Below are 23,038 nucleotides of genomic sequence, written 5' to 3'. Positions count from 1 at the left end.
GAGGTTGTGACTTACTCAAAAGTCAGTAACAAGATTAGCACATGAAGACAAAAAAACTAAAAACTGTTGACACTGTCTCTCTGCTATAGTTTTTCATCACTTGAGTCCCTACCTGTACGCACCAGCACAGGTAACATGTCTGCAAGTAAGTGTAACATCTAAGTGAGACACCAGTGGAAATGTAGTGTGATGTGTTTACAGAATATACTGTAAATTATAAAAGAAAACTCTCTCTTCTGTCAGTATCTGGTTACTATAATCAAGTAACGATGGATGGATGAATACATATGACCTGAAGCTGTAAATATGAAATACAGGGATGTGTGAACCAACCCTCACTTTGGGCCTTAAGTGCATCTCCATAAAAATGCAGCAAAATTATTTAATTCCTCTCTATTTCTAAGTAAATTGGTCCTTTGGGTCACAGAACTCCCCTAAGCAACATTTCCCATCCCTTTATGGAGATGGCCTGTGTCTGCTGAAGGAATGCTCCAGATAGTTTTAGCACCTGTAGTCTTCCACAACGATGCATTGCAGCCAGTGTTTACCAGAACTTCCTGCTGTGTTGCCAACCGCCATGTACATTTATCACCATAACGATGATATTGCATTTTCCCATAAGTGGTTGAATGCAGGCGCCTTGGTACTCACTCACTCGCACAATGCCCAGAGGTGTAACAACCTCAATCTAGTCTGCTGCATTATTCAAAGGTGTTATACAATGGTTTTCCCCATGAAATGAGATTCTATTAGGCTACCCAAGTCTGCTCTACGTCTGGAGCTGATGGTGGTGCAGTGCTTGTTGTGACCAGCAGGTGGAGAAGTTTTCAAGGCCCGTGTCTTCTCTCCCCATTCCACCTCCTCCATCCCCCACCCCTGTCCCTCCTCTGTCTCTCTCATGCTATCCCTGATGAGAGGGGTTCCCTCTCTCTAACTTCATTCCAGTCTACAGAGGGACAACACATGCTGGAGACGTTAGAAAGGAAGAACAGGGGAGAGGGGAACAGAGTGAGAGGGTGAAACAAAAGCCTAACACTGGAGTCTTATTTTCTATTGTTGGATTACTTCTCGCGTGTCAGGGTCTGAATGTGTTTATGTCTTTGTATCAAAGCATATGAGTGCGAAAGTTTGTGCTCAGTTGTAAATGTGGTTGTAATTACTTGTAGACATGGAGACAACATTTGTGGTGAGCCCTCTTCTCCTGGCCATTCTTGTTTCTTTTCACCTCCACTGCCACCTCCTCGTCCGGGGCGCCATGGACTCTTGCTATGATGAGGAGGGCACCCCGAGCCGTTGCATGCCCAAGTTTGAGAATGCTGCCTTCAATCGCACTGTCATGGTATCCAACGTGTGCGGTTCCCCACCTGAGGACTACTGCATGCAGACGGGCTCGACGCGGTCGTGCCACCACTGTGACATGTCAGACCCGGGCCTCAGCCACAATGCCAGCCTCCTGACAGACTTCCACACGGACGAGGAGCCCACCTGGTGGCAGAGCCAGTCCATGTACTATGGTATTCAGCACCCCAACTCCGTCAACCTCACCCTTCACCTGGGTAAGACCAAAGCGCCACATCCCTGTTTACTGTCAGGCCCTCAGAACTCTTAAATATGACTTACTGCAGCCAGTGATCTAGACTTGTGCTCAGGCTGAAGGGTCATAGTAAAGTAAGCGTGTTCTGAGGGTTCACTTCTGGGCAGTGTTCATATAATGTTGTATTCATCTTGTGTATAATGTCGTATTTCAATTTGCTCAAAGTTTCTGGAGAATTTAATACAAAACGCTTTTCTTGTGCACTGCATCTGCTGTGTCTAGGAATAGAATTTGAATATCAGTAATAGATTTAGCGCTCTACTGGAAGCAGACGGTTTCCAATGTTAAGAGCCTATTAGTCTGGTGCTGGGATTTCAAGGTAATGCATGTTAGTTTTTCTCACACCCATTGAGTTTGAGTATTGTCAGTATTTTCGCATTTTCCTTTCTGTCAGACTCAATAGCTTGATAGATAATTCTGTGAACTGCCAGTCAATTGGAGAGGGAATCTTTAATACAGAACAGCTGTCCTTTAGAACACACGATTTGTATTCCTCAGTAACCACTCTGAGCTGTCTTCAGAAAACCCACTTTGCCCCAGACGTGGCTTAGAGTCACGTTGTTGGAGTAATTGCAAGCACATAGCCGAGAGGGCATGTCTGGGAATTTGATGGGATTAAAAGTGCGTAAGGAAGAATCTTTTCTCCAAAGATTCAGTTGCATCCAACATCGTTAGTAGGCCGCAGTTTCTCAGAATGTGGGAAAAGTGTGCACATATTCAACTTACAATGACTCACTACTTGTCCTTTCTATTTGCAATGCTTTTACTTGATAAAACTCCTGATAGCAGAGGCAGCCATTCTCTGTGAATGGGTAAAGGTAAGTTTTGTAATAATGATGGAAATGCTTTCAGATGTGATGGAAGGAGAGCATAATGATTTGGGGAAAGGAACCACCATTAGCATCATTATCCCATAACCGCGCTTATGAAATAAACTGACATATGAACTCATTTGTCAATACTGAATTCCATTCTAACCATTAATGTTACAAAGCATTTGTACAAATCTCTCTGTAAAGATTACCATTTCCCCTTCCATTTCCCTTTTCCATTTCTTCTGCGCGTGAATATATGTTTGTGTCTGTCAGTCTGTGTGTGTGTGTGTGTGTGTGTGTGTGTGTGTGTGTGTGTGTGCACGCTCCCAGCCCCTCAGTCAGGGAGGACAGTTCCAGTTCAGAACTGGGAATTCTCTTGACAGGTCAGAGCACCCACTCCCCTCCTCTGTAGGTGGAACAAAAATACCATCCTCCCCCATAAAAGAGCTTTGCTTCAAAGGAGCAAGAGAGAGGGAGAAAATGATGACAGGAGTTGAAAATGTCAGAGCTGCGACCAGAGAGGAACTGTTTAAATCACATGGTCCGGGAGCAGGAAGTGCCTCTGTCAGTTGGAGGATATCGATTTCCACTGGCGAGCAGAAGCCTGGCTGCGCTTGGAGGCTTTGTTGTCCGTAATCTCTGGCTAGTTCTCTTTGGGAGAAAGGGACCATTGCTGCTGCTGCAGAGGTATGTCCCGCATTGTCTGGAGGGTTTGTTATTCTTAAACCTATCCCAACACCCACAAGTCTGCCTCCCTCAGACTAAACCGGCCTTTGCCCCTTCCGTACTACCCACCACACACATACGTTGTTCCACCTGATGCCTTTGGTTTACTCCTGCACTCGCTCTGCCTGAAGGGAGGATGTTTATGTTTATATAACACGCAATTTTATGTAACTGGATATCCCCAATCTTGTGTCTGTGGCATCTCTTTGGTCCATATTAAAGATCTATGGTCCATCTGGGGTCCTGCAGGGGGGTGTCTTCAACTTTACTGTTTTCTTTTGCCTCTCCAAACAAAGCAAAGCTCTCTCTGAGGGGAATGGGGCAAATGCTGGGATGATAAACACAGCAGTAGGACGCAGGGACACATATTGCAGCCAGGTCAGAATGTGTCTGCGCAGGGGAGGAAAGAAAAGGGGGAGCTGGGCTGCTTCAAGGGGAGTAAACAAAACATAATGAGGAAGAAGGAAAATATAAAAAAAAGCGGTTTGCTGGTATGGAATTGGGGTCAGATTTTTCCCACAAAGACTGGGAGAAACACACACCCACACATGCACATGTGCATACACTCATAGACACACACACATGTGCACGCACACTAGCAACACACTCTGATGTCTGCAGCTGGTTCTCATTCAGGGCTGTCAAAGGAAAGCAACATCCTGCCTCAGATGTAAAACAATGATAAAAGTCTGCCACAGTTGGCATGGCTCTCTCACAGCCACATTATTGGCCTGCACATGAGAAACAATGCTGCGTTGTAAAAGATTATTTCAAAAACATTTGCTCCAGTTACCACCTCCAGAGATTTGGACGGAGCAATAATTTAGCATGTTTGTTTTTGTATTATATGTGTGTTGTATTTTCTTATATTATATTATATTAAATTTTGATACAGCAAGATTAGATGATGAAAGCACTTAGAAATTTGCTGATCAGAAGAATCTCAGCTTGCTGTAAACAGGGTTGTAAATATTGAGTCTAGCGTGCTGCTGGTGAGTTTAGTCTCAGTCTGTCTTGTAGGGCCAGACTAGGAGACAGCTGTGTTAAGTCCAGATGGATGACTCCAAGCAGATCTCGTTCACACTCCTGCAGCTAGCAGCTTTTATTCTTGAAGATACAATTTACTCCAAATAGTCAGTGGGAGAGACTTGGCAGTAAATCCCTCTGGAGTCATAAATATACAGCATTCAAATACCTCTGTCAACACTACCTCTTTGTCTGTCTTTCTCTGTTCTTCTTCCATTTCTCTCTTTCTGTGACTTTATCTCTCTTTGTTGTTGAACACACTCAAAGTACACATCTACAGGCAATGGTTTTCCCCATCAAATGAGATTCTATTACCCAAGTCTGCTCTACATCTGGAGCTGTAATGTCCAAATAGTCATGTTATTCCAATATTTTGAACACCATGAACAGATCTGGTTTGAATTGTGACGCTGCAAGGTTATGAAACAGAAAAAGTACCCAAAGCCTTGTAAAGTCACCCTGGGCTCTCCTACACTGTTGTCAAAGTTGGCCTACCATTCATTTTCAGTAGAGCTGCTCAAGGATTTGTCAGCTAATGAAGAAAGACAGTCTTGGTCTCTTATTTCAGGTTTTGGAAGAAATTTGTTCCTTTAGAGAAGTCTAGATTGAGCTGTCCAAACACATAAGAATTAATGTGAAGTGAAAAGGATTTTCTCTTTAACTCTTTGGTCTGCTCCAAGTTGGGTTGGACTAAAGAGCTACCATTTAATGCCAATTGAATACAAATAATTTTTATAAAAGATAGATATTTAAATTGATTGATGTTGCAATATTTTTCAAGCAGCTATGGGCGCATTTAATTGAAAACTCAATAATTTGATATGCTTAATTCACTTTTTTTTTGTTCCACATATTAAATTGCTTAATTAAAATCCAATAACTTGAAATACCTACTCCATCACAAGTCATCAAACACTATGCAGGAAAACATACAAATATATTTTGCAATTAGTCGGCATTTCATCACAGGGGACATCCAACAAATGTTTCATCTTCTGCCTCTCTTTCATGTTTTTTGTGTCAGTGCCAGCAGGACTAAGCTCACCTCATGCGGGGAGTAAATGAAAGTTAAATGATCTCAGGGCTGCTAAAGGAAAGATACCATTAGTGAGCTGGAGAGACAAGAGAGGCAGAGCCGCCCAGCTCTGGCTTGGCAGAGTAGAGCAACAGACGTCATTACCGCCGCACCAGTGGATGGCATCCCTCTATGAATGTGCAGCACCATGGCTAAGACTTAGTAATGATGTAGAAAAAGCCTGAAGAGAGCATTGGTGAAGCCTATTAAGAATGTTTATGGCAGACGATCAGGTCTATGTTGAGTTTTTAAGTGTTACTTCTCACTCTGGTCTCAGTCTGACTCTAATTTGTGCCTGCTCAGTTAATCCCTTTTCAAGTTGCCCAACAGATTTGGCAACAAGTGGATATGTGTCCATGCCCAGGAAGTATAAATCTGCACGTGTCTCTGGTATGGCTCCAAATTTAGCATTTGAATTGTCCACAGTTAATCAGTAATGGGAGGAAAATCATGGACTCATTGTTTGGGTTGAGATTGTTAAAGTGTCCGATGTCTTTGATACCTAACCAAAAAAGGACAGCTGTCCTCTCAATAACCAATAACCTTTCCACTCAACACACTTATCCATATAGAAAGAAATGTGAGGAAAATCACACTCTAATTCTAGCCGTCTGCTGAAGCACAAGAATCTTGCAGCCTCAAGTGGCCATGTGAAAAATTTTACAGTATGCTGACATATATGCTTTCCTAAAATCCCTTGTCATTTAATTGAACCCGGACTTGTGAGACTGATACCTCCACTTATTATGCACCTCCGAAAAAATCCCCCAAAAATGACTTACCCCAAGTGCTTCAATTAGAACACAACACCAGTTACAGAACAAGTTACCAGAATCTGCTAAATCCCATCTCACCCACTCAAATGAAGATCTGAGTATATCTCCTCTTTTGCTCAGGGTCTTCCATACAGGCTGCTTCTGTTTTCACACCCATTTTCCCTTTTCTGGGACTGAGGTAGAATCACTGATTCGCGGTGATAGAAATCTGCGTAAATCCCTCTAGTCCCCCCCTCTCTCACTCTCTGGTTTTCCCTGTCTCCCTGTCCCAGGGCCGATGTGCCACTAATAAGTCACCGGAGATACATCAATCGATCAATGACATGTATAATTCTAAGCCATACTCAGTTCCACATGAAGCCCAACCAGTGGTGTTTGATCGTCTGTCTGTTGGTCAGTTGGTTTGTTTATTTTCAGGGTGGCACACAGAGGTGTACTCATGAAACAGGAGTACACTGAGGTGTCCGTTGTTTGCCTGTTTGAAAATCCGGAACTCTGAAGCCACACCAGACTATTTTAATCAGCGATTGAGCAATACAAACACTTTTCCCTTATGTGATTTCTGTACTCATGGGTTACTCTGGTCTTTACTGCCCTGCTGTTAATATAACAATACAGACATCTTTTTTTTCCTCTCTTTCCTTTTGACCTATGTTTCACTTCTGGGGCCCATTATGCTCTGCATAATGAGAAAATAATCCTGGGTATTCTTCTACTCCAGCAGGAATGACATTCATTTACCCTGCACAGAGGCAAGGGAAATTAAGCTGATCCTCCATTGTTTTCTTTTTTTTTCTTTAATGCAATTATGTCTGTTTTTTCCTCCCCCCCGGGCCCTAAGCTATCATCATACCGTATTTGTCTCATATATTAGCCAGCCCTGATCTAACTGCGTAACTACATTCCATCTAATTCTAAGAGTAATTGTTTCTGTTATTCTTTTCTGTAGCACTAAGCTAAGAATATCTGTTTTCCACAGGGAAGGCCTTCGAGATAACCTACGTACGATTGAAATTCTACACCAGTCGGCCGGAGAGCTTCGCTATCTACAAGCGTACGGTGGAGGGCGCGCCCTGGATGCCCTACCAGTATTACAGCGCCTCTTGTAGGAAGACCTATGGGAAGGATGCCAAGGGTTATGTTCGACCAGGCGAGGATGAGAGGACAGCTGTATGTACGGATGAGTTCAGTGACATCTCTCCTCTGACTGGAGGCAACGTGGCTTTCTCCACCCTGGAGGGACGGCCCAGCGCCTACAACTTTGACCAGAGTGTAGTGTTGCAGGTGAGTCTACATTTTGTGTGTGTGTGTGTGTGTGTGTGTGTGTGAGACAGAGGAAATAGTGAAAAGCATTATAGCATTAGTCACAATTTTAGACAGACAAGTATATATCCACACAGTATTTGTGGCAGAAAGGTACTGGTGCATTACTGAGTCACTGAATGCTTTGAACACGATCTAAAATTAAGAATGAGGACACAAAAGCAAACAAAATAATCAATGGGCCTCATTCAGAAAACTTTTCTTCAATTCTTCTTGTTTTTGTTCTTGAGAAATGTGCATGTGAAAAACCAATGTCGGATGAATGAAACGTGCCCCCTCTCGATTTTGTGCGAACCCTTAGGCGTATCTGATGATGAATGCCAATTGCCCGTTGATGCTGATTAGCATAAGTGGGGTTAGGGTTAAGAAAAGGCAATCGTACAAAAGTGCGTCTTTAAAAGAGGACACTGAGGTAGCAGATCTGATATCCTCAAGCAGATTGTTCCACAGTACAGGTGCTCTAACTAAGGCGGCACAGTCACATTTTTCAATTTGGACTGTGGAACGACTAGGAGACTCCTGCCTGACGATGTGAGGAAGCAGTTTGGCTTGTGGGGAATTAAAAGGTATAAGATATAGCTCAGTGCTGATTAAGCGAGTGCCTTGAAGGTGATCAGTAAAAATTTTAAATCTATTCTAAAGTTCACTGGAAGCCAGTGTAGTGAGACCAGGGTATGGGTGATGTGATCGCTCGGCCTGGATCCGGTTAAAATTCTTGCGGCTGTGTTCTGCACCAGCTACAGATGGGCAAGAGACCGCTGGCTTAGACTGGAGTAGAGGGAATTGCAATAGTATAAAAATGAAATAAAAATAAAAGCATGAATCACCTTCTCAAGGTCTGCAAATGATAAACATGACATTATTTTAGAGATAGTTATCAACTGGAGGATGCAAGCCTGAACAGGTTTCTTGACTTTCTTTGAGGGAACAAACTTTACTCTCATTAAGCTTGAGAAAATTTTGAACAGATTTGTATTGTGAATCCGAGGGCACGGTTTTGAAATCTGTGTGTTTATGCTTCCGCCTCATACAGGCGTGTTCTCCTCCGCTCTATGACAGGAGCAGTGTAACGTTAAGCCTCTGAGTATGAGAATATGTATTTTGCCAGTTCTAGATAAAGTTGATCTGAGGTTACCACAAATACTTGAACGCAGCATAATTGTTCTGGCTAAAAAGCGATATTCGTCTAATGATGGGAATCCCAGATCTGGATCCCCACCAAAATTGAATCAACTAATCCCAGGGTCAAGGGCAATCTCTCCACCAGATTTCAACCAAATCCATTGGCAACTTTCTGAGATATCTCGCTAACAAAACAGACAAACAGGCAGGGATGAAAAACAAAATCTCCCTCCAACTTCTTTGGCGGAGGTAACCGTGCTTTAAAATTATTTATACTCCCCCTTTTTTGGATGAGGTTGGTTCGTAGTGCTGCTGCAGCTGTTGTTTATGTTGTCTACTTCTGTCAGTGAGCTAAAGTGCTAAAGAGCTGTCTGCTTGTCTGTTGCTCCAGCTTTTCGAGCCCTTGGGTGTTATCACAAGAGTGGAAGAGACGCATAATCAGAGATGGAACAAAATATATTGACATACAATGACATTAGAGGCATTGAAATTTTAGTGACAACTTAACTCGGTGTTAGGTGGAAATACATGCATTAATATTTTATTTTAATTCACCACTCACGTGGCTAGTGCTGTCTTTTCTTGCCCGTCTTCGCCTCGGCCGAGCAGGCAAGCTTAATGTCCTGCCCCGATTGAGATACCTCACTGCCTTGAATGTTGGTGTTTTCTTTGTGTTCTTTTCTATCAGCAAAGGACACTGAAAGAAAAATGGCAATAGTACAGTATTTTGGATATGCAATAATACTGTAGTATGTAAAACACAACTCACTCAGTAGGCTGCTAAATCTGGTCTTCAGGAGGTGAGCTCAATGGCTCTGTGCGGTCTGGGGACACACTGGCTGATCGGTTCACCTTCTGCCAGCGCTGCAAGACGGTGTTGGTGGTAGAGGGGTGTTAAAGTACAATATGAAATATGAGAATACTCAGTAATTGACATTTCATTTTGCATATTAAACACAAGATAAATATTAAATCAGATATTTACCTGATACTTGAATTCCTGTCTCATTTCCTGTCTCATTTCTCCTTCCCTCTGTTGGTGCTGATCCACCATGGCTGCCTGCCCCAGGTTTGGGTCTAGCTGCCATGTGAGGAGATTTTCAATACCACTAACAGCCTATTAAGACACAATAATAATAGCGTTGTTACCAGCAATCTAAGAAAAATACTGATAAAGAGGAAAATAGTAAATAACAATTTCACCCCCTCCTCTTACCTGAGGCAGGATTATATTGTTCCTCTGCAGCAGTAGGCTGAACAGACTGAAGAGAAAAGGTCTGCCAGGGCGTCCCATCCGCCATGGTGTGTTTGATCTGCAAAGTTATGCAAACCCACAGAGCAACACTGTTCCCATTCACAACTCAGATACATCAGTATAGTAATACTATAATGTATTAATACTATACTGTAATACTGTCCAACCACAACAATGAGAAAACAGTAACATTTTTAGCTCTGCCAGCTATGTCTGCATTGGCCGAGGCACCTGCCAGGTGGCCTGTGAAGTTGGCCGATACTGGAGATTCAGTGAGGAGGCAGGAGGCAGATCAACTTATTTTTAAGACCATGGTGAGGCACATTTATTCAAGCAGAACTTTATATAGGTGCTAGCATTACCCAAACAGCCTTGTATCCCCACACACAGTCACTCCTTATATACCTCCCTACCCAGGTGCTTAATTAGTGGACCAAACTGGGGGAGCTCCAACAAGGACATTTTTAAACATATAAATTAACACATATATAGTTATATTTAGCAGTTATACAATTTGTAGTCTCCTATGTATATATTACAATAATTTAGGAAATACTAACTACTAACAATAAAACCTTACTATAGCCGGGGGGCTATAGTAAGGTTTACGATGTCCCCCTTTCAATTACCAATGGGAGCACCCAGAACTATAAATTCAGCTTCAGTTGCTGTAACACTCTTTTGCCCGAACACCAGGAACTACAACACACCCTGGTAAGTACATCCAGAGAAACAGCAGTAATGGTTCACGTTGCAATTATGTTAGCAGTATTTAGACTACCATCAAACAATAGATAGCCGGCATGCCTGTTTGTGGTATTGCCCCAACTGCTTCTCCATGTCTCCTGCCTTGTGTCGGACCGACTTCCATGGCTGCCAAGAACTGCAGACCAGTGAATCCTCCTAAGTTACACAAGCACAGACATTAATAAAACACACAACACACAACATGATATGAGGGAAGTGAGGGAACTCCATCACATGGCCCATATGCATATAAACTGCTGTGAACTGTCCATGGCTTTCGGGGGTAAGCTCCTTCCCTGGTTTTAGGAATGTGACCCCTGGATACATGGGGCAACCACCTTGTCCCTTTCACCCCACTGGAAGCATTAACTGTGACCCCTATTTCATCTCCAAGGGCCTTGAGCTCCCGCCTACATTTGGGGCTGAAATGGTACACCTTCCAGATGACGTGGAACATAGAGGTGTCCTGCTGGACAGACAGCAAGCCCAGATCCAATCTATAGAATAGAATAGAATTGATCAATTGGTTTGTGAGAATGAATAAGAAACATTTTGACCTACATTAGTCTATAGCCTACCTGTGTGCATGCAGTGAAATGGGACAATGAAGGGTCCAGTCTCTGCTTGCATGAGCAACATCAGCCCCTTTCTGCCCCAGATGCAGAGCAGCACCGTCTGTCCCCGTAGCTATTCTCTTGTCCAGCTGGTCCGCACATTTTCGCATGAGCCAATGACAATGTTGGAAGGTCTCCCCTTCTCAGTGATGTGGCCATACACTATTTCACACTCTGTCACCAGTCTTTTGCTTCAGTGTGTCAATAAACTGTGCACAAGCAACGTCATTAGCGTATGTTGGATTTGCATAGTAAATGGGAGTTCTTCTCTGGCTATACTATAAGCTGTATTGAACTTTATAACCATTTCAGCCTCCTCGCTTGAGTGATTGCATACATCTTGGCGTTGAAAATATGCAACTGTTCCTACACTTGTTGTGCTTGATACTGTCATGACCCTCCTGGCCAGCAGAAAAACACATTTAGGAGGTTTAGGTTGGCATCACTGATTAATTGCATATTTAGTTAGTGTTATTGTTATGCAGTAAGGGATAGGAAAGACTTTTGACGGGGCTTTGATACACACATGTGCAGTCTGCTGCTCTGATGGTGTTTGGCAGGCCAGCAATAGCTTTTCTACTGTAAAATATGGTAATTTTATATATTATGGTACCAGCTAATGATACCATCCACCACTTTTGGAAGCGGGTGGCTGATGGATGACTGTGATATATTGATCGCCTGTCTCCCGCTGGACCATCCTGGTGGCCAGAAAGGGAAGAGAGCAGACAGCACATGAACCTGTGGAGGGAAAGGCACCTGCTCAGTTGTGGCTCCAGGTTGTTGCAGAGACCCAGGAGAATTGCCCTTAGTAGCCTAAAATGCATCATGTACTTTGCATAAAGAATAAAACTTTTTAAGTATAAACCCCTGCAGCTTATCTGCCCTCACACATTCTTCCAAACATGACATTTTGATCGGGAAATGTTTGTAAGTACATTTTAAGATCAAATCTGTCTGATTCATTGTTATGATCAACTATGGATTTCAGATCTCGCTGACGTTGACCTTGGCCAAAACTTTTTTTTTTCCTGGAACTTTCCTGGAAATTAATGTGTTTGAATATACTGCTACCGACCTTCTTCAACAGAGCTTAATTATCACCCTGCAGACACAAATAGGGACTACTGTCATCACAAAGCTGAACACATCTGACAGTGACAGCAACCACCTCAAGCGTGGATCGGATCATCAAAACCCCTACTCCACCCCACCCCCACCCACTATCGCCCAACACACACTCCACATATAAACATACACTGGACACGCACACACACACACATACAAGCATGCCTTCAAGCCTTTTGAAAAGCAGCTGAAGGGAATCTAATATTATGTTTAGCTCTGATAAACATTGATGATGCCTTGAGAGGCTTGTGGCAGCCTATTGAGGGAAGAGTCTAAGAGGAAATGGACACAGTAAAGCGTGACTAAAGATGAGGAAATAAAGCACCTGAACGCAGCCACTCCTTTTCCTTTGACAGAGCTGTAGTCAGTATGTGCGCGCATCCATGCATGTGTTGATTGGCTGTGTGCATTAGCTGTGAAGACAGTGTCATGTTCAGTAAATAACTAGTAGACTGCACTGTATTGCTACACCTCAGTGAAGCACTCTTATCATAAGAAAGAGCTATGTTACAATGTGCATGCATACAGTATCAGTGCCTATATCTGTCTTAAAGGGGCATTAAATAATTTATGACTTTTATCTACCTCTATTGGCAACCAAGGACACGGCACAGCTTATGGTAGCCTGTAATGGACAGAAATATAACAACAGAATGACTAAGGCAGTTAATTAGAGTAGAGATCCAACAGAAATAGGTAAAACAGGTAGAAGGTAATATATCATAATGCTAAATAATACTGCTTTGTCATTTGCTTTTTTGACTTCAGCACGGCATGTGGTTTGGTGTGGATCGTTCGCTAGTAGCACCATCCTCATTACATTACATCACATGTTATTTAGCAGACGCTTTTGTCCAAAGCGACATACAATAAATACATTTTGTCAACAGTAGTCAAACCGACCGTATATCAGTCTTTATCAGCTAAGCTTTCAATAGGAATAAGTAGCATTTGTAGAATCAGAGAGTTTTTTTTTTTTTAAGAATGTGAGGGATGATAGGTTAGCTCAAGTGGGTCCAGGTGTAACCTGAAGAGATGAGTCTTCAGTCTCCAGTGAAAGATGGGTAACGATTCAGCCGTTCTGACAGAAAGAGGGAGCGCGTTCCACCATTGTGGCGCCAGGGATGAGAAGAGTCGCAACCGGGATGAGCGACTTCTGAGCCCACATAGCGATGGGGGGGCGAGGCGACCTGCAAGGGTGGAGGAGCGGAGTGAATGAGGTGGGGTTTGGAACCTGACCAGTGATTGTAGATGGGGGGGGGGGGGGGGGGGGCAGTCTGATGTACTGGCCTGTAGGGGAGGACCAGTGTCTTGAATTTGATGCAAGCAGAGATGGGAAGCCGGTGAAGTGAAGAGGGGAGTGACATGAGAATTTTGGTTGGTTGAACACCAGACGGGCTGCAGTGCTCTTGATGCTCTGTAGGGTCTAATAGCCTCCATTTATGAGATGGAGTGAGGGCTCGAAAACAGAGATTATGGGCCAGAAAGTGAGTATTTTTTGAAAGCCAGAAATCTCAGTGCCTGGTGAAGTAATCATCGAGTCCGGGACATGAAGTTAAGCTCAGCTGTGTTAATGTTATTGGGCTTGGTGTCCTTTTCAGTTATATTTGTGGGCACATAATATTTGCCTGGGCACATACCAAACAAAACTAGTGATAAATGATTTTTCAAATTAATCAACACGTGAACCTGGGGGCCCCTGGTGGTCTGGGGCTCTGGGGCATTTGCCTGGTCTCCCTGGTCGGTAATCCAGGCTTGACAAAGTGGTACTAACACTATAACTCTATATTCATTGAATACTTAATTAAACTTGAAACTTGAAAGACTGAAACTCTCATATAGAGCTGCAGTCATAAAAAAATATTATTTCTTTTACTTAAGGAATCACTTATATCAGTGATTAAAGTTAAAGTTAGTTATGTATAGAAAAAATGAAAATGCAAAAGCTACCACAGTAATGTAATTAAATGTTAGTCCATGATGAATATGAGTAAATGAAAACTTTTGACCCCCATCACCAATAGACCGCTTAGCGTTACAGCTGATGTCGGCAACTACAAAGGAAATAAAACGTCATGCTGCATTCATAATAATATATTCAAGGAGAAATTGGAGGCATAGCGTTTACTTGATAATTTAACATGGACAAGGATATTGGCAAAAGTGCTTTAATAAGATGGCAAAAAAAGAGGCAAAAACAACTAAGCAGTTAAATAATAAACAGCAAAAAATGATTCTGTAATTAAAACATTTATTCAATCATTGTGAATTTACCGCATGGAATTCCAGGAATGCGCAGTCATCTCACATTTCCTCTTACACCTTGCAGTATTATAACACAATGTGAAGTGTGCCAAGCTCTCCACAGCACCTGTGCACCATCTACTACGAAATGGATTTTGTGCCATGAAATAAACTTTGGTAATGTTAGTACAAATAAATACATCTACATACAAAAAAAATCATTAAATTCAAATAAAAGCTTATGTCATCTACAAAGTGAAAAGTAGCTCTTCACTTTTCCTCCACAAAATCAAAAGTCCCAAACTCAATTTTGTGCTCAAAATGAAGTATTGTTTCTGCATTTGTTGGACAAAATCAAACAAGGTGTTTTTGGATTTTATGTTACGAAAATGCAATTGCAAGGTAACAGTTGGTGCCAAATACAGCAGCAGCACTACGAACCTCAACCAAAACCCAAATGTATTGATATTTTGCAAATGTACCATCACTGCCATAACCCCAAAAACCAAATCATCCTCCAAAAATTATGAAGAAAATAGAGTGTTTGTGGAGAGCTGGAAGACCAGTAAGTACTGGCTATGTACAGATAAACTCACTGTTTGGTGTTCAGCCTGACACTATAATTGTAATATAATGTATAACAGACTGTAATATGATGTATAGAATTTTAAAGCATCACTTACTTTGCTAAACTTGAACATTACAATGTGTAAACTGAGCTAGTAATAACAAAATATGAAATATACTAAACTATTTTTATGCATTTATTGAATTTTAGTGCATGATCTGCCTCGTTAAACTTGAATATTGAACAACCTGATTTCACACAAATATGTGAAATGAACATGACTTGTTAACATCGAATTACGTGTTGGTGGCACATAAAGTGTTAAAATTGCGTGTTCCCAGCATGAAACGGTTATGTGAAATAGAAACGACTATAAAGTCACACATTGAAGCAGTGGCAGTGGAAAGTAAGGGTGTTGTGGTCGGGGTGGCGGATGGGCATATGCGTTGGCCTTCAATGCAGGTGTCTGAGGTCTAATTCCTAGCTTGTATGAAGGAAATGTATACTGTGAGTACATTTTTTATTTTTAGTTTGACCAAAGCTTTTCCCTAAACTTAACCAAGTTGTTTTAGTTGCCTAACTGTAACCTTAACATACGAACGCACAAACGAGTGAACACAGGCTTTTGTAGAGGTGCTCCTCCTGGGCACCTAATAGTCTGAAACCTAGTGAAAGTGTGATCCACTGATTTCATCTGGTAAATGAAGAGGAAACACATTACAGAAGGATTTTCAAGCCTTGAAGCACCTGAGACATCGGTGCTTCATACACTGATTTGAGTGTATCAGGAACTGAAATGCTGCCGTTGTTTCACATTCAACAGTTTCCTGTCTGTAAGATAAATGGTCCATCACTCAAAAAGAACATTCAGCAAAATTGCAGTCCAGTGGTTAAAAATGGCCCATTGAAAAAAAAGATACCAAAGGAGGCTAACATGAACTGTGCAGAGCAAGATATGGGTTACTCAGCTGACAGTCCAGCACAACACTGGTGCAGAAAAACAACTTGTACCTTGAAACAAATAAGCTATTGCATCTATCTGATGATGTGACAGAGGTCCACTCCTTTCAGTATAAAATAATAAACTGCAGGGTAAGGAATGAAAACACTTGACACTAGTCTGATGAATCCCAGTTCTTACTTTTTCACTGGTGGGAGGAGTGAGTTATGGAGAAAACCACATTCACCTTGATGGGCGAAGGCTGGTGGGTGTCATGTAATAAATAGAGTGAAGTGATTTCATGGCACAAATTGCAACCCTTGAAGAAAGTCAAATAACATATGAATGCCAGTAGATATCTGAACATCATTGTTGTATGGTAGGTTGTCTATGAAGAGGTCTGCAAATACGACAGTGAATTCAGCTTACTGTAATGGCCTGCCCAGTCGAACGTTCTCAGTCCATTGAGAATCTGGATGAAGAGATACGACATCCTTTGGAGTACAGATCTGCTACCACTACCATGTTGGAGTCAACATGGGCCAGTATCCCTGTGGAATGTTTTAAACATTGATACAGTCAATGCCCCATTGAGGCGGATCTGAAGGTAAAAATTAGGGATGCACCGATACCACTTTTTTTCAGACCAAGTACAAGTACCAGTACTTACATTTGGGTACTTGCCAATACCGAGTACCGATATGAGTACTTAATAATACCATAACAATGACTTTGAAAACATGTTTTATTTTCATCAGATGTTCCTCACTTTCTGATTGTAACAAATTAAATATACAACATGATGCAGTCATACCCACACACACACACACACACACACATTACCTCGGATCGAGTACAGTTGCAATGCAGTAGAGTGGGATTTTTTCCGTGTCAGTGAAGCGTCTCATGACGGCTACAGCTAAGGTTCCCTTCATTGCTTTGATGCCATGGTCCTCGTCTGTTTCTTTGGTCAAAAGTCTCTGAAGCACAGTCACAGCAGGAATCACATCTGATGCCAAAGCATCAGAGGAGCTCACTCTTCAGGTTAACTCCTTAAACTGAGCCAGAACAGATAGAGTCTTTTACAGAAGTGTTCACTGGTGAGCGGTGAGATTGTCATAGTCGGACTCAAATATTCCCAGAGCCCGCTTCTGCTCGATGAGAGACTGTAGCATGTCATACGTGCTGTTCCAGTGGGTCTGCACGTCTTGCTGGAGTCTTCTTATTGGCATGTTGAGCTGCACCTGAATGTCTTCCAGTCGGGACTACGTTAGGCTAAGGCGGAATGTTTAAAATGTCCAACTATTTTACGTCCGACTGCCACCACATCAGCTACACTTTTCTGAGCCAAAAGACCCTCGTTAACAACCAGCTGGAGGGTGTGAGTGACACGCGGCAGGCTAGGGAGTCCAGCATCACTCATGGCCTTGATCATGTTTTTGGCGTTGTCCCGGAGCACAACGTGAACAGAACGTTTTGGTATGCCCCACGTCTGAAGCATATCATCAAACGCACCTGCTATGACTTCGCCAGTGTGCGAACCCCGAAACTGCTTTGCTTGTAGAACGACTCTCTAGGGAGTAAAATCCTCATCAATCCACTGCGCAGTTAAACTGATGAGAGACATTGGGCTGACACTGCTAGTCCAAATATCAGTGGTGAAGCTGAAGGCCGAAATGTCGTGCAACAGGCTGTTGATGTGCTTTTTCACAAAGTCATTCATCTTTGGTAATACGGTTTCTGTGATGTGGTGACGGCTGGGAATCTCATACTTCGGCTCCAGTACACTGAGAAGACGACGAAATCCCGTATTATCTACAACTGACAACGGCTGGTCATCAAGAGCAATGTACTGGGTAAGAGCTTCTGTTACTTTCACTGCCCGTGGGTTGTTTCTGGACATTTTCTCTCGCTTCTCCAGCGTTTGCTGCAAAGTTGCTGTTTCTTGTTGCTAGCATTAGCAATCTCCTTGAACTCAGCGTTGTGTTTGTTCTTTAGATGTTTTATCAAATTGCTTGTGTTAAAGGAGCTATTTTTCACCCCTCCTCTTGACAATTTAGCAGAGCATAGTTTGCAGTCTGCTCTACTTTTGTCATCATTGCTTATCCTAAAATATGTTCAAACTGCTGACATTGCTCCTTCTCCGCCTACCTGCTCAACTGACGAGAGGTTAACGCCACGTTGCCGTAAAGTGGTATCGGGTGCGGTTGTATCAGTAGTTTTACGAGCACAAGTACGAGTACATGAGCACAGTATCAGACTAGAGTCGACTCCATATTTTGAATCTGCTCCTAAAGTTTTGTACACTCTATTATCAAGTGATAAGTTGCTTTATTTTGAATTGTTTTGTGTTACAAGGTATGTTACTTCCTTCTCACAATGCACAGCAAAACCACTGCACCTGGAAAAGTAATTAATCTTCATGACACTGTACAACTCTCTGCTCAGCATGCCCCAAAACAAAAATATCATCCTCTGTATTTTACACCTTCTTTCAGTGTACAGTCAATATTTCAGTTCAGAACAAACTGTATTGTGTGTCACACAGACACAAAGTGTTTCATATTCATACAGACTGCACAACACAGTCTGATAAACTTTTGTGAAATGCGCACAAAGGGGCTAATTCATAAAACTCTGCGGTAACAGAATAGCGGCACGCAAAATCTGCACCACGGTAATTTTCCCTGCCGTGACGGAGCCACGTTACCGCTGTGTTATCTTCAGCTGTAGCCCAGGTGACAGCCAATCAAAAGCAACATGTTAATTAAGCTTTACATATGCAACACCTGTCCGCCTGTGTGTCAATGGGAAGCAGAGAACGGCAGATAAACCTCTTCCTCCTCGGTCAGTTCTACTGCTGTAATTGCAATGTTGGCCATGATAAACCGAATGTTTACAATGTCACTTACTGAAATTATAAAGTGGCCAGTGGTGATCGTGACCTGATGAAGACCTATCAAAATGTTGTAAGATAAATATATGGGAGGATTGGCAGCAGTGCAGCGTTCTCTTTCTTAAATAGGCTACTTCAGCTCTACTACCCTCCAGCACCTGCTAAAAAGTTTTATGGGACGTGCACATGGTCATCTTCTCTTTTTTATCATGATAAACTGAATCAAATCAGATGGAAACTGCCGTTTACAACCGCAATCACAGCCAGTGTGCGAGTCATATTTATTAAACATTTAACATTTTCACGTTTTCCAATGATAATGAATCCCCTAGGACACAATGTGACTTTATCTATTGATTTATAAATAATTTACATTCATGTTCATTAGTTAACAGTCATTTCTGCAGTATATCATCTGACTAGAACCGGTGGTATTTTTTGCGGCGCGGTGTGCTTTTATGAATCGCTTTCCCAATATGTAAATGATCACAAGGGGTGGAAGAACAGGAAAAACGGTAATGCTAATAACGTCCCGATATTTCACGTTTATGATTGATTAAACACCCTACCGTGACGGTATCTGCCCCTAACGTCACGCTAAACCTGCCGGTAAGTTTTATGAATGAGCCCCAAAGTGTGTTGTGGTCACAAACAATATGATGATTTAGTTCCTCTACCACAAATTGGATTATGTCACAAGAGCACAAATTGGACAAGGCATTTTCTCCTGTTTGTCACGTGAAAAGGTTAGCCAATAGTTATTTTAGGCAAGTAAAACCACTTTGGATAAGGTTAAGAGTTAAGGTTAGGTTTAGGCAACTAAAACTTCAGTATTCAAGTTAGAGTAAGGGTTAGGTCATGGTTAAATAACAAAAACTTTCGCCAAAAATTAAAACTTCACTATAGAAAACCTCTTGGCATTAGTTGGAAATTGGACTCAGGTCATCAGAATTTAAGGCAGATGAATACGCCCCTCCACCACCCCAACCACAACGCCCTTACTTTCCAACATACTACTTCACAGCCAGACTACTACCTGTTTCTTGTCATACCTCCTTCACATAATCCTTTTGTGGTGGAAAAAAAAACATTTCTCTTAGTTATCATATATGGAGCACGTATTTACAATTTAAGACACTGTGCTCATTTCACGAAATTTCGGGAGACCGGGCTCAATTGCGAGACTATCCGCTTGGGACTCCAGCAGGCCAGCACAAAGGCAAGCTGGATTCTAGGATTGTGGGACAGAGATAGAAAAACAGAAATAGCAGAGTGGTAGAAGGCTAGTATGGAGGGATTAATCAGAATAGAACAGCTCTAATCTCTATTTCTGAACTGGAAGGCCGGGCTCCAACTACCCTCGCTGTAAGCTCTTTATATTGCCACCCTCATGCAAAAATGTAGTGCTACACTACAGGAGTTGTAGCAAAGTAAAACACAGGGCAGCGCTGAGTAGGACGTAAGAGGATGAAGGAGGGAAGGGGGTGGAGAGAGACGATCCTCCTCCTTGGGGTTTGCTGCGGAAGCTTCCAGAAAGGCCTTTTTTGCCTGTGGGTTAAGTGGTTATTGTTAAACCGCAGACATCACAGTTTTTTCTTTCCCTCTCTCCTCCTTTCTTTGTTGTCCGGGCAAGACAGAAGGAGTGGAACCTTGGCTTTTAGACTTCCAGCTCAGGAGTCAAATCCAGTCCTGCGTGCAGATTCCCTCTTTCATATGGCTGTTTCTCTTCTTACTGACACTAGCCTGCCACACAATGCGCCCAACCTCTAGCAACACTAAAGCTAATCCAATAGTGTATTTCATTTCTATTTTCTCTTGCTGCAGACCCCTGGGGACCTCACACAGCCGAGATGAGAAAAAATGTCTTTATCCTGCTGCTCAGTGCAGCTTAGCGTATGCTAGAAAGCTGATGTGCCTTCACCACTTTCTTCTATCTGTCTTTCCCGCCATCTTTTTCCCTTTTGAAAGGGGAGCACTCTTGAGGAAGGCTGCCTCTTTCTACTCTATAAGAGGCTACAGAGATGTCAGTTGATGAGAAGGGAGGTTTTATGAGGATACAGCATCCATCACAGAAAGCTGTGTGTGTTGTGTGTGTGTGAGGTACCATATGTAGCCCTAAGGGCCTGTCAGCCATATCACTCTGGTTTCTTTTTAATATCTCACATCTTACGGCTTAACAGTGTAAATAAACTGTCACAATGTGACAATGCAACCTGATCAGCAACAAACTAATTAGTTTAGCCTCAACTTCCTCAGCACTATAATCTAACACACATAGATATGCACTTAAGTCAAACTCATTGGTTAAAGATATATCCCTCCTCTTCAAATAAACTATACTAGCCACAGATTAAATAACAATTCCATATTCACTTACATTTACAAATCAGAAACAAAGTTAAGGTGCATTGATCAATACCAATGACTCAACCAGGGGTGGAATTTCAATGTAAACAATGTGGATTTGTTTACATTCATAATCGTACAGACTGTGTTGTTAGACCCCAGTGAGTGTTGAATAAATTACATTACCTTCAAAGACATTAGGAAAGTCTTAATTTTTAATGTTTACAGGGCTACAATGTTTACATCTGAGTGCAGCAGATTGGACAGGAAGCTCCCGCCTCTTCATTTGATTTACGTCCACATCTGTACGAAATGCTTTCTCTAACTTCACTTTTTTATTAATATGGTGTCTCCTTTTATCCGTGAGCTCTCTCCACTCAAAATACAATCAGGTTTCTTTGCTCTCCCAAACTCAGTTGTGTGTCTTTCTTCTGCCAATATGTTCACTGAGTGAGCAGTGAGGAAAAACAACCTGGAACGATGTGTGCCAAAGTCCTCCCTCTCCACACAATACTGTGTACTACGTTACCTCCATGGCGTGCTTATACATCCTGCGCGTGCTTGAAAAACACTTCTAACATTTTTTTTGGCCAATACAGGCACAAATTGGCCACTGTATTTTCAGCTAAAGATGGCCTAACGGTTTAGTTTAAGCAACTAAAACTAAAACAACACTTAAAACACTTTGCATTGCGCACTGTTCAGCAGAATTACAGTATGCACAGTTTTGGCAATACATCGCCCCAAGAGCCCTACATAAGGGAAATAGGGTGCATGCTCTCATACACCAGGCACTACGGTAGAAGTTGCATCAACCAACTGGCCGGAGGCTGGTGGCTGTACATCCACATACCAGGAAGTAGCTTGTGAATTAAATATTTTATTCAGCAATTCTCTTTGGTCCAACAACACTGTGCTACCAAAGCACTTTGGTTTAACAGGGGTTTTTACAGTCAATGTACATAGTTTCACTCACTCATATCATACCCCCCCCCCCACCTGCACACCTAGACGGCACTAGCGCACTTATATTTTGCACACTTTGTACAATATAGGTTACTCTATACAATCTATGTTGCTGTGGCAATGGTGAATACTTCTTTTGTTTAGTGTGAAGTCATTAAAAACACTCTCTGCAGGTGTGCAGCATTTGTTTCATTTAAATCATAAAACCTCTGATTACTGCTGTTGCAAACATAATTATACTACAGAGACACACCAGCCAAGTCATGTGATTATGCTCATTTCATCCCGGTAGGAGGTCTATATATGGAAACATTTACAATTCAGTTTCAAAGCTATGAAAACAACTATCCTTTCATAACAACATAGTGAGAATTGTAATTTCCCATTAATCTATCTTTTGGCCTCAACATAATTGTTTTCATGATGAAAACATTGTAAAGAGAGGTATAAGCCCTGTGGGTGGGTGATCAGTGCGGAGGCTGTAGTTACACTAAAACCTGACTACTGATGGGTCTGCTGGCCGTAGTGTGGTTTGGATGACATCGACCCGCTGATTATAAAGCAGAGGAGGATCAATAAGAGGCAGGGATACATAGATTGGGTGGCAAATCTCTCAACAGACCGGCTAAACACCCTCTTTCCTTCACTCCACCTCTCCCTCTCTGCTTTCCTCTTAAATGACAAGATGAGAAGACCCATAATTGACTGTGATCTGTTCCCCCATTAGAATAAAAGGCAGATCAATTGCACCATTTCTTTCATTACAATCGCTCATTCCCCCTTTCTATTTTAAGGGTGATGTGACTGATGGGTGTAGTGAGCAAAGAAAATAAATTAGGTATCTATTTTGAAGCAAAAACGAAGCCAGTGGAGTGCA

General features: G+C 42.2%; 1 protein-coding gene across 1 annotated transcript in view; it reads left to right on the top strand.

Moving 5' to 3' along the window:
* Nucleotides 1–1,026: 1,026 nt before the first annotated feature.
* Nucleotides 1,027–23,038, top strand: part of lamc3 (laminin, gamma 3) — a 93,594-nt gene continuing 71,582 nt past the window's right edge. The window contains exons 1-2 of the mRNA XM_071533826.1: nt 1,027–1,556; nt 6,992–7,296. Of these exons, the coding sequence (XP_071389927.1) occupies nt 1,169–1,556; nt 6,992–7,296 (693 nt within the window). The 5' untranslated portion in view covers nt 1,027–1,168. The remainder of the gene's footprint in view (nt 1,557–6,991; nt 7,297–23,038) is intronic.

The sequence above is a fragment of the Centroberyx affinis genome, unplaced genomic scaffold, assembly GCF_046629955.1.
Source record: "Centroberyx affinis isolate AG114_WGS23_722 - 3 ecotype Tasmania unplaced genomic scaffold, CSIRO-AGI_Caff_v1 ptg002437l_1, whole genome shotgun sequence".
NCBI classification, from domain to species: Eukaryota; Metazoa; Chordata; class Actinopteri; order Beryciformes; family Berycidae; genus Centroberyx; species Centroberyx affinis.
The sequence above is the reverse complement of the archived record's forward strand: the minus strand, read 5'-3'. Positions and strand labels throughout refer to the sequence as shown.